We start from the raw sequence: 14,272 nt of genomic DNA on the forward strand, positions 1-14,272 counted from the left end.
GGGTCCCAGCGGTTACTCTGGAACATTCGACGACTGATCTATAAAGCCGATGCGCTTGACCCGATGATGAGATTTTCGACGATAGGAGACTGTGTTCGCCGCAGTCGCCGTTGTTCGACTGTAGCCTGTTTTTGAGGGCATAAGTTCGCCCAATAAAACGCTAGTTTCGTCTTTGTAAGTTTGGCTGCTTTCTTCACAGTCACTACCACGTGACAATATAAAAGGAAGCACTATGGAGAAATTTTGATTAGGTAAGAAGAAAGGAATCACTTGGACAATTAGGAATAAGGAAATCGTCTTGATTCGATTATAACCATTACAACAGCTGTACAATAATTCATTCAGTGTCATGTCATAATTTCTAACTTGCTTATCCTCCTCTCCTATCTCAGCCCTGCTTGCGCTGTTCTCCGACTTGTTCTCCTTTGGCGCGCTTGGATCATCAAGAATAAAGACGTGTGCATTTGTCGGCATTCAGTTTCTTCTTCGAACGACAAGCTTGCTTCTATTGATAATTAGTGATTGCGTGGCATCTATCCCACGCGTTATCCATACGATATCCTCTTTCAATGTTTTGTATAGTCTATTGTTTCCGCATAAAACTTAAGTTACAGCGCTTATCCCCTTCTCTTTATGTTGACTTGTTTGTATGTGGTACAAAAGTGAACACTTTCTCACTCGCACGCTTTTCTAGTTTTCCGCACACGTTTGGGGCTTAGGCGAGCGGTCGTTTTGTTCGCCTCACCGAATGCCGCAGGTGGGCCACGGAGCCGTGCGGGTGTGCGCCACGGACGGCTTCTGGTACCCGAGCAGATGCCACGTGCAGCAGGAGGCCTGTCGCCGCCAGAAGGACGTGCGGCCCGCGGACGGCCCCGAGTCCTGCGCGGGGGGCAAGAAGGGACCCAAGACGTGCGCCCAGAGCGCGTTCGGCTGCTGCTCGGACGGCGTGACGCCCGCGATGGGCGTTCACCAGGCCGGCTGCCCCAGTGAGTGCCGCGGTGACCGGGCCTCCCGGGAGTCCGCGTCATGTGCTCTTTTCTCTTCCTGACTAACGGTTCACAAATGCCCGGCAGCGGCGAGTTTCATAATTGAAGTGGTAATTTGGGCCTACGGCACACCTTCTTAACAGCGCCAAAACAAATTCTACGTGTTCTCTCACAGCTAAAAAAAAGTTACCGTAAATGGCACCAGCCATCCGAGCAACAAACCCATGTAAAACTTGGCGTATTAGTTGATATTCAATTAAAAGGCGGCAATACAAATAAAAAGATGCACGTAGGAACATATTCGCAAAAAGTAACAACAAAAAAGCTACTGCGTTTCAATTCCATTATTCCGCCTCTGAATATGTATATAGGCTGGTATCGAAGGTTCTGCGCGTATTTTACGGACTGCTAATTTCCTACGTCAATGTATCTGCTTGTGCCGGGCCAACTACTTAACAGAATATACGCCACTTCTAGAAAGCCATGACGCCTTGCGCTTAAATTTTTGTCGAAAAAAAAAATTAATTTCCCAGCTTCTTCTTGCCCTGTGTACACCATGACGAGCATGGGAACCAAAAAAAAGTTATTAATACTCTTTTTTGTTCCAGGCGCGTTTCCATAAGTCGTCTGCTCGTCAGTTCATACACATCAAAAACGCCTGCTACGCGATGCAATACTGCAAAATGTCCATACATAGGCGCGTTTCCCTAAGTCGTCTCCTCGTCCCTTCATACGCACGAAAAACGCCTGCTGCGCGATGCAATACTGCAAAATGTCCATACATAGGCGCGTTTCCCTAAGTCGTCTCCTCGTCCCTTCATACGCACGAAAAACGCCTGCTGCGCGATGCAATACTGCAAAATGTCCATACATAGGCGCGTTTCCCTAAGTCGTCTCCTCGTCCCTTCATACGCATGAAAAACGCCTGCTGCGCGATGCAATACTGCAAAATGTCCATACATAGGCGCGTTTCCCTAAGTCGTCTCCTCGTCCCTTCATACGCACGAAAAACGCCTGCTGCGCGATGCAATACTGCAAGATGTCCATACATAGCTATGTCATTACGTGATGCACGTTACTCGTTCCTCGGTATATCTTGTGTAAATTTTAACATTCACTCGCAAGAAATCAGGGTCCACCGATTATTCATACGCAGTACATAGGGGACCACGCGCCATCGTATCATGTCAAAAGACACAGCATGGAACTACGCGAACAGCTATAGATAGCGAGCGGTACAACGTGCCCCCTTTATTTTGTTAATACGAAATCATTATTTGCGATATTACGCGAAGAACCGACAGATGGCACCAAAAATGGCCCACGGCGGGAAAAGTAAGAACACTTAAAAAATAATCGGATTGACGTTTGTCAGGCAGGTTTATCAACACAAAGTCAGTTAATGGAACTCAAAAGGAAGTTTCGTACATTTCAGTCAGGGTGGGAATTGAACGCGGGCCTGCAGGGTGCACGCTTCCCCGACGCCACGGCTATGGTTGACCAGAGTTGCGCCCAGTGCGTGCGTCATTGCACACGCCATGTCCCTGCCTCCCACGTGCCAGTTGCTCTTCGGAGTTCATCGGCGCTGTGTGTAATATGGTCTACTTTGCCGTATTCTCGACGCCAAATCATGCGTGTATAAAATGAGATGTGAGCCTTCGGATTATATCAGTGCTGTGTGTGCTGGGATATTCTCCGAAGAGTCTACCTCAGCGCCAGCTGTGACACGTGGACGCCCACGCAAGCCCGGCTCAGAAATGGAAGCGAGGGACCAAAAAAATCGTCACTCTGCAGCAAAATGGCCCAAATGTGTCCGGCCTGTGCGTAACGTATGCGCAAACACACACCCATATTCAGCAGAAATATCATTAATGCATGTCGAAAACATAAATCGAAAACAGTTCATCTAAGCGATTATAATGCTTCCGCATTCTAACATGTAAGGAGTCTTAAGTGTTTCTGCTGACTTTTTAAACATTTTTTGTTGGTCTTTGAAATCTTACATTACAGGCGCGCGTTGACACGTGATTGACAGACGGCCGGGTCCCTGGCCTTGTGCATGGCACATATTTATTCTCACTTCGCACGCTAACACACCTTCGCTCGTGACCGCACCCACCCGCCTTACCGCCTCTCCCCTTTAGAAGAACCCCACCTATATATGCTGTGGCGAGAAAAGCATATGTCCCCTTGAAGACAAGTCCACTTGTCGAAACATTGGCTCTTGCTTTCACCTTGTTCTCGTTTTGCTCATCATTATAAGTACCATGGTGTTTGAGCAAAGTTAATCAGAATATTCTAAAAAAGAACTTTTTTACCGATAGGGCGTGAGATTCATGCGATGGGTAACGCAGTAGTTATTTATTTGGCCAAAACAAATGCAACGTTTTCCCACAAGGTAAGGCAAAAGGAGGGCGTCATCCTCCTGACTAAGCCCTTTACCTCGCTGGAGCAGAAGTAGCAGTTTACTAATAAAACAATTAGAACTAATAAGACAGAAAACATCAAAACTTTTTACAGGAACATTTTAAACGCATTGAAAAGTATCAACTGTTTGCAAAATAGCAAGTGACTAAATAATAATAATAATATTTGGGGTTTTACGTGCCAAAACCACTTTCTGATTATGAGGCACGCCGTAGTGGAGGACTCCGGAAATTTTGACCACCTGGGGTTCTTTAACGTGCACCTAAATCTAAGCACACGGGTGTTTTCGCATTTCGCCCCCATCGAAATGCGACCGCCGTGGCCGGGATTCGATCCCGCGACCTCGTGCTCAGCAGCCGAACACAAGTAACTAAATAAATACGGCACTGCAAAAAACAAGAACATTCTGTTACTAACAAAGGTTACGCTTTCGGAATATAACATTTATAACATCACTATTGACATCAAACAATTTAAAACAATATTTTCGTTCGTTACACATTGTGTCATCAGAAAATAGCATGTCTTGTATTGCGTGTTTTAATTTTGAATAGTTTTATAATTTATAGCTTCGTCAACAATGTTATGGTACGTATTGCATAAACATATGGTTTCATAGTCGATCGGTTGCGTGCCATGTTTTGTCCCTAGTTTCTGCATTACTACTGAAGTACGATGTAGGTTCCATCCTGTGTCTCTACTCAGGTAACGATTTTAAAATAGTTCAGTGTTGTTAGAGATTGTAGATTTATTTAAATAGCCGCGTGCATGTCTTTGTTTTGTAAGAGCCTCTAAAATTAGGAATGTTTTGGCGCATCGTTAATATAGAAGATCCTAGGTATTGTTTTGAGAAGTTCAATAACCCAAAATCTCGCAGTTGCAGTACTGCCAATTTTTCTATATCCGTTTTATTAGCATTTCCCCCATAATACGAGGCAATAGCTAAGGTGCGAGTGCACAAAACAAAAAGTACAGTTGTCTGAGAAGCCTGACAAGCACAAAGCATCGGATCCGTTGTGGCAAGCACACAGATCTTGCAACCTTAGCGCGTATCTTATTAATCTGCTCTGTCCAGCTTAGGTTTTTATGATATGTAACACCCAGAAACGAATGGCTTGAGACATGTTCAAGTTGCAATCCAGAATAAAAATGCTTCCCCCCGCCACGTCGTAATCTATTTCCGTAATATTGAAATAAAAAACTGTATACTTCGTATTTCTTTTTTCATTTAAGACAAGTTTATATATATATAGCCATTCGCTAAGTTCTTGTAACCAATGATATGCGGTAACTTCTAGTTCGTTAAGGTCTACTCCAGAAAAAAAGACAGTAGTGTCGTCAGCGTACAGTATGTCTTCATCTGTGAGGGGATTGTTTCTTAGGTCCATTTATGTAAATAAGAAATAACAACAACCCTAAATTGGAGCCTTATGGTACCCCATGTTTAATTCTGTTCTTTTCAGAACTGTACCCTTCCAAGGAAGTATACTAAAATCTAGGGCCGTGTACCGTAAGACTATTCCAATATATTTTTATTCCAATCTCCTGACGTCAAATTTGCGTAACAGCCGACGCAAGCATAGGGCGGTCACAAGCAGGGTTGACTGAACAAACCAAACAAATGCTCCCCTCGCTCATAGGTCACTTTTGTTTGCTTGAAAAACAAATAACATTGCCTGCACTAAGCGGATTATCTTATATAATTGGCTCACAACAGGCGAGTAGGACGCTCAAGTGGAGAGGGATTCGATGGGGCAGAGCTGCACTGAATATCGATAACTGGATGAAGAGGGTGGTGCCGGCGTCTGCGATTGGTCCGCTTTCTCTTAACTTGCGGCGACGCGTCGACAATCGCGGCGGCATGGAACGGAAGCTTAAGAATGACGCTAAAAAGGATCCTCAGTAAAGAAGAGTTGGCTCAACGAGGTTGTAAACGTGCCGAAAGTTCTCAAAGGCGTTACACAGCCACGCAAAATGTTTTCTTACACGCAAATAAACCAATGCTCTCTGGCAGGGGCGAGTAGCCAGTGCATGAGCGATCGGCGGCAGCCATCTTTTATTCCTTTCGGAACGGGGCAGCCTGCGGCTATTCAGAAGAAAATTCAGTTTTGTTGGGCATATTAATGCCTCTCTAACTCGTATGCGTCACTTTGACGGGGTCAGATTTTGCGGGTTTGTGACGTCGCGTGAGATGCAGGTAAAGTGGGTGCAGCCAGAAAACTTTCGACCAATAGTCGAGGGCTAATGTTAAAAAGGCGCCGAATCAGAAATAACCATTTTTGTTTCGTTCGGTGAAATTACGCATAATCAGTGTTTACATGTCATATCAGATGGGGACCTATCGCGGTTTTCGTGACGTCGCGTGACACGCAGGTGAAGTGGGGTGGTTCAAAAAACGTTTTTGACCAATCGCGGTGGGCCCATTGCAGAATTGGAATAGAAAAGCTTTAAATAATTTTACATTAGAACGCCCCTAGGTTCAATCTAGCTATGCATAAGTTCTAATGCCATGCCTCGAACACCATATGCTTGGAGTTTCACTAGTAATATTCTTACGGAATGATGAACAAAGACAGACGAAGAGGAAGATCGGAGACGCTGGCTGCAGTGTGTTGGTGGTGTTTACCCATCTTAACTACTCTGACTCCTCCTGTGTATATTTATTTATTTATTTATTTGAGAAATACTGCCAGTCTTCAGAGAAGGCCGTAGGCAGGAGTGGACGGTACATATGAAAAAATGATCAAAAATAACAAGACAAGAACGCATTACAGAAGGCTCGCACTACGCACTGAAAAGTAGCGAAAGACCAATAGTTTGCACGTCGCTTGCATACAAACCCGTGCTACAGATATAAAAATTGTACAATGATATATTTACAGAGTGCTTGACAAGGAAAGAAGAAATCAGAACATGGACAATTCAAGCTGCACATGCGCGTCGCTCGATATGACAAACTGCTGTAATGCATCACTTATCGAAGCATTTTGCGGGAGAACCATAGCATATGTCGCGAGATGATAAGTGTTGCTGAAAAATTGAAGGCTGATGGAATTATAAAGCACTTAAGAATGACTGCATGGTGGGTTTCTCGACAATGTGTGCACTGAGACGGTTCCATTCTCGAATAGTTCGAGGAAAAAATGAATTACTGAAGCAATCGGTTCTGCAGGCGAATTCTCTGACCTTTTTCGAGTCATTTCCTCGTGTGGAACGACGAGTCACCTGTTGAATGTACAATTCCTTATTGATACGCAAATTATCATGATATATTAAATACATATATTTCAACCTATCACGATGGCGTCTTAGTTGAAGTGTTTCTAAATTAGCTTTTTCTAGCAGCTGAGTCGGAGATGTGTGCTAGCTATATGAATTATAGACGAATCTTATTGATTTCCTTTGGACACTTTCGAGTTTACTTATATGTAATTCAGTAAATGGGTCCCATAAGACGGAAGCATATTCAAGAATCGGCCTAATAAATGTTTTATATGCCAGTAACTTTATTTCTTCTGTCGACCGACGTAGGGAACGTTTCAGATACCCAAGCTTCTGCATGGCCTCTTTTTGTATGTAGTTGATATGCGTGTTCCACCTGAGATCAGGCGTGATCATGACACCCAAGTATTTATAACTCTCTACTGAAGAAAGACTGCGGCCATTTATTGAATATTGGCAGTGTAGGTAGTATATTGAATTGGTAGTGTAAATATAGTTTTTCTATATTCGCAACATCCTCGTAACATATTGGTCAGAGGTGCAGGGTACTACCGCTGGAAACAGAGCTTTGCAATGGACGTCGTATCACCGTCCGCACCATGAATGACGGTGAGCACGCAGGATTAACGCCACCGTCTCCAGCTACGCCGCTGTCACCTTCGGTTGTCTTTGTGCAACCCAAGGATCCCGGAACTTTCTGCGGCACCGATGGCGCCGACGTTAAAGAGTGGGTGGCCATGTACGAACGCGTGAATGGAATCAATAGATGGGACGTTACGCTTAAGCTAGCTACCCTTTTGTTCTACCTAAGAGGCACGGCAAAGGTGTGCTACGAAAACCACGAAGAGGAGCTAACTAGCTGGGGCCGATGCAAAGAGAAATTGACAGAGTTATTTGGCACACCAGCCGACCGTAAAATCGCCGCAAAACAGGAACTGGCCTCCCGTGCCCAATCCCTCACGGAGTCCTATGTAGCCCACATGCAGGACGTGCTGGCACTTTGTCGTAAAGCCGATCACGACATGACAGAAGCTGAGAAAGTCGGGCACTGGCTTAAAGGTATTGCTGACGACGCGTTTAGTCTGCTCATGTAAAGCAGCTGCCCTACAGTTGGCGCAATCATTAAAGAGTACCGACAATTCGAGCAGGCCAAAAGCCGACGCCTCTTGCAACCATGCGCCAGAGTTCCCAATACTGCCGCAACGTCGATGTGTGGAGATCAACCCGCACAGCAGCACGCGTCGCCATTAGAGGACGTGGTGCGAATCGTTAGACGTGAACTGGATGCGATGGCGCCCGCAGCCTTCAATTCGCGTAGCTCTGATACTGTCACATTTTCAGTCCCCCCTCGTACAAGCCATCGTTCGCCAGGAACTTGAAAAGATTGGTTTACAGTCTGTGTGTGCTGTCACCAATTACAGAGCCAACGAAAGCCCTTCTGCTATTTTCGTTCCCCCCGACGCTTCTCTCCACGTTATGGCAACCGGAATGAGTGGAGAACTGCGGACGACCAGCCGATATGTTTTACCTGTCGCCGCATTGGTCATGACGCCCGATACTGTCGCAACTAGTGGCCCTCAACACCTCGCACGCCGACAAACTTGAGCCGTTTCGATAAAAATGTCGCAATGTTTCGCCCACCACCGAGTCTAACAGGCCCACCAGCTCTGCTCGTAACACCTGGAACAGCCGCTCATCATCGCTGCGTGGACGCCAGCCTCGTTCACCGCAAACACGTCGCCCATCTTCCCGTTTGCCGCAGCCACGTCGCCTTTCGTCTACTGTGGCTTTTGGCCGCACCCTTTCGGAACACTAGGAAATGCATCTCTCGGAGGCGGTGTTGCATTGGCGACTACTGCAGCAAATCCTCTGTCTGTGCCAACAACGAGATGTGTATTTGACGTTAAAATAGACTTCGTACCTGTCCAAGCACTCGTCGACACTGGAGCCCAAGTTACTGTTAGGAGTGCTAGCCTACGTATAACTTTAAATAAGGTCCTCACCCTAGCAGCTGCCCGAGTGCTTTGTGTGGCCGACGGCGGCTTGCTGGTTTTCTTCTAATGTGTACTGCACGTTTAATTATAGCCGGCCGCCATACTTCTGTTCTCTTTGCTGTGATCGACAACTGGCCTCTCAACGATATCCTTGGATTGAACTTTTTATCCACTCATTTCGCTTTCATCGACTGCGCGACCGGCATTCTTCAGTTGGAACTGCCTCAACTCGCCGATGATCCGAGTACCGCCCCACAGCGCTTGTGCTCGCTTCAAAGTGTGCGTCTGTCCCCCGACGCAGTTACGGCACTTTGACCGCCCAGCCACAGGTTGCTGGCGGTGAATATGTGCTTCACCCCTTCATCGACATGCTTTTGAAGCGGAACGTTGCTGTTCCGCATAGGTTGGTCACGGTAACAAATAACGACGTCGTTGTACCGCTTTTTAATTTCAGTCTGTGCCTTCAAGTGCTTCCGGCCGGCATGTTCCTGGCCAGCGTTTCTAGTGGTTGCGAATTTGACATTGAACCTGAATGCCGAGAATGGCTTATTAGCCCCAATTGCAGCAGACAGCTCTCGTTCCTTAACGGATGACTTCGCGAAAATGATTGCACCTGACCTCACCTGTGCACTGGCCACGGATATATGACTCCTGGTTGAATCGTACAGTATTTTTTTTTATTTCTGCGACAGGCCATTAGGCCAAACATCGGTTGTTCACCACCGTATAAACACTGGTGTTAGGAATCCTATTCGTCGGCATCCCTATCGTGTATCGCATGCTGAACGTCGAGTCATCCAACTAGAAGTGGACAAAATGCTCCGCAAAGGGGTCATTGAGCCATCAGCCAGCCCTTGGGCTTCGCCTGTCGTCCTTGTGAAAAAGAAAGATGGTATCCAGACGTCGGCAGTCCAGCAAGCCCGTGAGGCGGCGTTGAGGCAGGCCCGTGACGTTCCCTCGTGGGAGACAGTTAGCCCGAGTCGCGTTAAACCTTGCCGGACGTACAAGTTGTATCCATCCATCCATCCATCCATCCATCCATCCATAACTGGCGTTTTTGCGTCGATTATTGCCACCTAAACAAGATCACGCGTAAAGACGTCTACCCACAACCACGCATCGATGACGCCTTGGTGAGCTTGCACGGAGCTGAATTCTTCTCGTCCATCGATCTTCGATCCGGCTTTCGGCAGATTTCAATTGATGAAATAGTCCGCGAGAACACAGCCTTCATTACACGTCATGGTTTATATCTCTTCAATGTTATGCCGCTTGGCCTATGCAATGCTCCTGCGACATTTGAACGTATGATGGACTCTTCTGCGGGGCTACAAATGGACGAGCTGTTTTTGTTACCTTGACGACGTTATTGTTTTTTTCTCCCACGTTTTTCTCCCTTACCAGACTCGCTGTGATTCTTTCAGTCTTCCGAAAAGCCGGCCTTCAGCTGAACTCCACGAAGTGTCAATTCGGGCGCCGTCAGATCATCGTGTTGGGACACCTCGTTGATGCATCCGGTATCCAACCAGATTTGGAAAAAGCTCACGCCGTACGCAGTTTCCCTGTGCCACGTTCTACCTCTGACGTGCGCTGCTTCGTCGGCCTGAGTTCTTACTTTCGCCGGTTTGTAAAAAAACTTCGCCGTCGTTGCTCGGCCCTTGACTGATCTCTAAAGAAGAACACGCCATTTTCATGGGGCTCGGAGCAGGCTCACGCGTTCGCCGCTCTCTTTCTTACCATTCTGACCATTCCTTCCATAGTTGCCCACTTTTAGCCGGCAGCGCCGACTGAAGTCCACACTGGTGCATGCGGCTATGGCATTGGCGCTGTTCTCGCGCAACACCAGAATGGTACAGAGTGCGTTGCAGCTTACGCTAGCCAATTGCTGTCACCTTCCGAGAGAAATAACACCATCATCGAGCGGGAGTTCTTGGCTTTAGTTTGGCGTATCGCCAAGTTCCGGCCATATTTGTACGGCCACGCGTATTCGGTCCTCACTGACCACGACGCACTCTGCTGGCTGTCTTCCCTATGGGACCCGAATGGACGGCTTGGTCGCTGAGCTTTGCGGCTCCAGAAAATTTTATTTAGTGTCCATTACAAGACTGCACGCTTCAACATGAACGATGACTGCCTCTCGCGTTACCCCGTGGATCCTCCCGATCCTTTTGCGCACGATCCGGTAACCTGCGTGATGGCTTTTATTGACATGATCGATATGCGCGCTGAACAACAACGCCAGCCATCCTTACAGTCCATCATCGCCGGAGTGCGATCTGGCAGCACCGACGACACGTGCCGCATGTCCTTGCTGCATGACGGCATCCTCTACCGCCGCAATATCAACGCTGACGGCCCCGAGTTGCTGCTTGTCCTTCCTCGTCATCTGCGACCCGTCGTTCTCGAAGAACTTCACCATGCACCGAGGGCAAATATTCGGTATTCACTCTTTTCAGGAAACTGTCCTTTCTCAATCTTTCTCCGCCTTCCCTTAACTGTGTTTTCTCAAATACAAGCTTAAACACTCCCCATGCTCTGTTAAACTACCAAATTCTACCGAAGCTGGAGCACGCCTGTATTATCTAGGATCCCTACACTCAATACACCAAAGAAACTTGAAGGAAACCAAAGCGAGACTATCCAGTTTGTTTACAACAAAGTTTTGACATTCGACTCTCCAACTGAACTATTGATTTGTAATAATGTTCCTACGCTTAAATCGCATCGCAAAAAATTACGGCTCCACTTTCTTCCTCAGTTAAGAACAAGCTGGCACTCGACCCGACAATATAAATCAACTAATTACGAGACTTACTCGCTAACATCAACAAAATGACTTAACCCCCTATTTGCCTGAACCAACCCATTTAAATACTCTTTCTTTCCGTGCAACCTTAATGAATGACATAACTTTCGCTTATAAAAGTTGTATCCGCATTAGCGCTGCATCTTGCTGTATTAGCAGTGCTTTAATTCTTGTTATTTAACTTTGTATTATACGCACCCTGCATGGACATCGTGTCCGCCGCATAAATTAATTAGTTAATTAATTAAATGGGCGCAATTGCGAACTCTCGGAGTTGTCATGGGCAAGGACTAATTACACCCAGCAAATGTGACACTTTAGATTACCATCTTGTCTGAATATAGTCTACATTGTGCAAGATACGTTATTGTGCTGTTTTATTCGTTTTCCTAGTTTGCGCGAAGAGGAAAGAAATGTTTGTTACAGCGCATTTGCTGAATTATGCATTACACTATGTGTCGCGCAACGCATTAGTTTTTCCTTATATCCATAAGGTGCATGCGTAATTTACCATACGAGATGTACGGAGCCGCAAAGGCTTCAATCGCATAAGCTGATGTCACTCTCAAGTGATTCCTGACAGCATTTCGGTTTTGCCTTCTGAACGTACACCTACCCGTCACGCGTTCGATTTCAAGCCGATTCTATTGCGGGGAGGGTGGAACCCTGTTTTGGGTGCGCGATAAAGATCGTCACGTGGTCTGGAGGCTTCACTGCGGCGACTTTCATTCCGAAATGACTTTAGATATGCTGAGAGTCCCACTCGCGACTTTTATGAACTCACTCAGCTCATTGCGCGTTTCTTCTGTCACTGTGAAATTCATTCAATTGAAAGATTTAGTCTGCACATTTGTGCCGAAGAAAGTCCGTTTTGTATGTATGATTTAAATCAGTGCTAAGCGCTTCATTCCGTTAGTTCACCACCCAATTTTCCTTACACTGTGTTTTTTTTTGTGTCCGTACTCATCCCTATTACGTGGCAGTCATATTGATCAGCTTGTCCACACACACACACACACACACATACACACACACACACACACACACACACACACACACACACACACACACACACACATATATATATATATATATATATATATATACACACACACACAAGACGCAGTGTTTTGCGCCAAACCCGGAGGTATATTATTCAAAATAAAACGTATGCGATGTCGTTCACCGTTTTTTGAACATTATATCTATATATATATATATATATATATATATATATATATATATATATATATATATATATATATATATATATATATACATGCAGCACAGTAGCTTTACAAGCGGCTGTACGCACGTTTTCAGTGATATCGCGTGCGATTTTTCTAGCGTGTCGGTTTTCTTTGTTTCAACCGTTGCCGTTGTCCGAGCCTAAGCACACCGTTGCGCGACAGGCGTGTGCAACTGCAACCGGCTCGGCTCGCTGGCGGCCACGTGCGACGCGCTGAGCAGCCAGTGCGCCTGCAAGCCTGGCGTCGGTGGCCAGAGGTGCGACCGGTGCCTGGCCGGCTACTGGGGGCTGCACCGGATCGCCGACGGCGTCAACGGCTGCTCGCCCTGCCAGTGCTCGCCGCTCGGCTCAGTGCGCGACGACTGCGAACAGATGACTGGACGCTGCGTCTGCAAGCACGGCGTCCAGGTTAGTGGTGTCCATCTCGCTGCTAACACGACGGCGTCATCGGTGGCTGGAAACGATACAGAGAATGTCTTCAAGAAAGTGCGTCTATCGCCCGTACAGTTAGCCTGCTACTTGAGCACGTCTCGAGAAGAACACCGATACGGAGCTCGCGCACAAATTACTAGGTACGCTTTGTATAGTAACCGTTTCAGCGTACTGCAGCTTATTACGATGCCTTGCGTACAGCCTGCAGTAGAATTACTTGGATTCATGGCGCATGTTAAGTGACGAAGTTGTTCTCACAATTTCATTAGGCTTTTTCATTCATTAGGCATTTCATTCTACGCGAAAAAAGCTATTTGTGATTGTGTCGGGGGTTTCATGAAGCATAACACATCATTGTTTAGATCCTGATCCCTGGCTAATTACGTGCCAACGAATTTATTGAAGCATTCATAGGAAGCTAACTAAAAAAAAAATGTGCGTTGTGTATTTTTTCCTGTTGTTTTGTTTGCAGCCGCGTTTCCACGCGACTAAGTTGTTTGCGGAAGCGCTGTATTCATAGTGTACCCTTTGTGATTATTCACTGGAAACCAGTTTACCACTTACTCATGTCTCGCGGGAACTGCACATCAGACGTTTTACGCAGTATCATGTTGTACCTAGAACAAAACGGGCCACTCCGTCCTCCTCTGGCATCGATGTGCCATCACCCGCTTCTCCGCACACATCTGGCCGCCGTTCTAAAGCTACGTTCACACTAGCGACAAAAACGCGCACGACACGCCGCGCGCGGCAAGATTCACGAAAAGAGGCAGCGACGCGTTGGAAACGCGTGAGTGGGTGCGAGACCCATTTTTTCGCGGCAGCCGCAAGACGAGCACCAATAAGAAGCCAGCCGCGCTGTTGTGACGCCATCTGTCGCATAAGCAAAGACTCATAATCTATGGGCTTTGAGATTGAACAGTGACACGCGCGCCGCAAAATCTCGAGGCCATTTCCAGTCAAGGGGCTGTTTTTGTTAAGCCTTCCTACACCGCCACCGAGACGTCGACGAAGAAGTCGCCTCGCAATGGAGGCGTTTTTGGAAACAGTTCGCGGATATGCGTGCCTCTATGACAAATCGAACGTCGGACAAGGAGCTGCACGCCAACCGCTGGCACATTATTGGACGGCAATTTGGCATGACAGGTGAGTAATT

The 14,272-nt window shown here is 46.7% G+C and overlaps 1 protein-coding gene across 2 annotated transcripts in view; it reads left to right on the top strand.

The window, feature by feature from the left end:
* LOC142558612 (agrin-like) overlaps positions 1-14,272 on the top strand; it is a 521,743-nt gene that overhangs the window by 366,907 nt on the left and 140,564 nt on the right. For both annotated transcript variants that reach the window (XM_075670788.1, XM_075670789.1), the window contains exons 8-9: positions 758-986; positions 12,848-13,092. In XM_075670788.1, coding sequence (XP_075526903.1) covers positions 758-986; positions 12,848-13,092 — 474 coding nt within the window. The remainder of the gene's footprint in view (positions 1-757; positions 987-12,847; positions 13,093-14,272) is intronic.

The sequence above is a fragment of the Dermacentor variabilis genome, chromosome 9, assembly GCF_050947875.1.
Source record: "Dermacentor variabilis isolate Ectoservices chromosome 9, ASM5094787v1, whole genome shotgun sequence".
Classification (NCBI taxonomy): Eukaryota; Metazoa; Arthropoda; class Arachnida; order Ixodida; family Ixodidae; genus Dermacentor; species Dermacentor variabilis.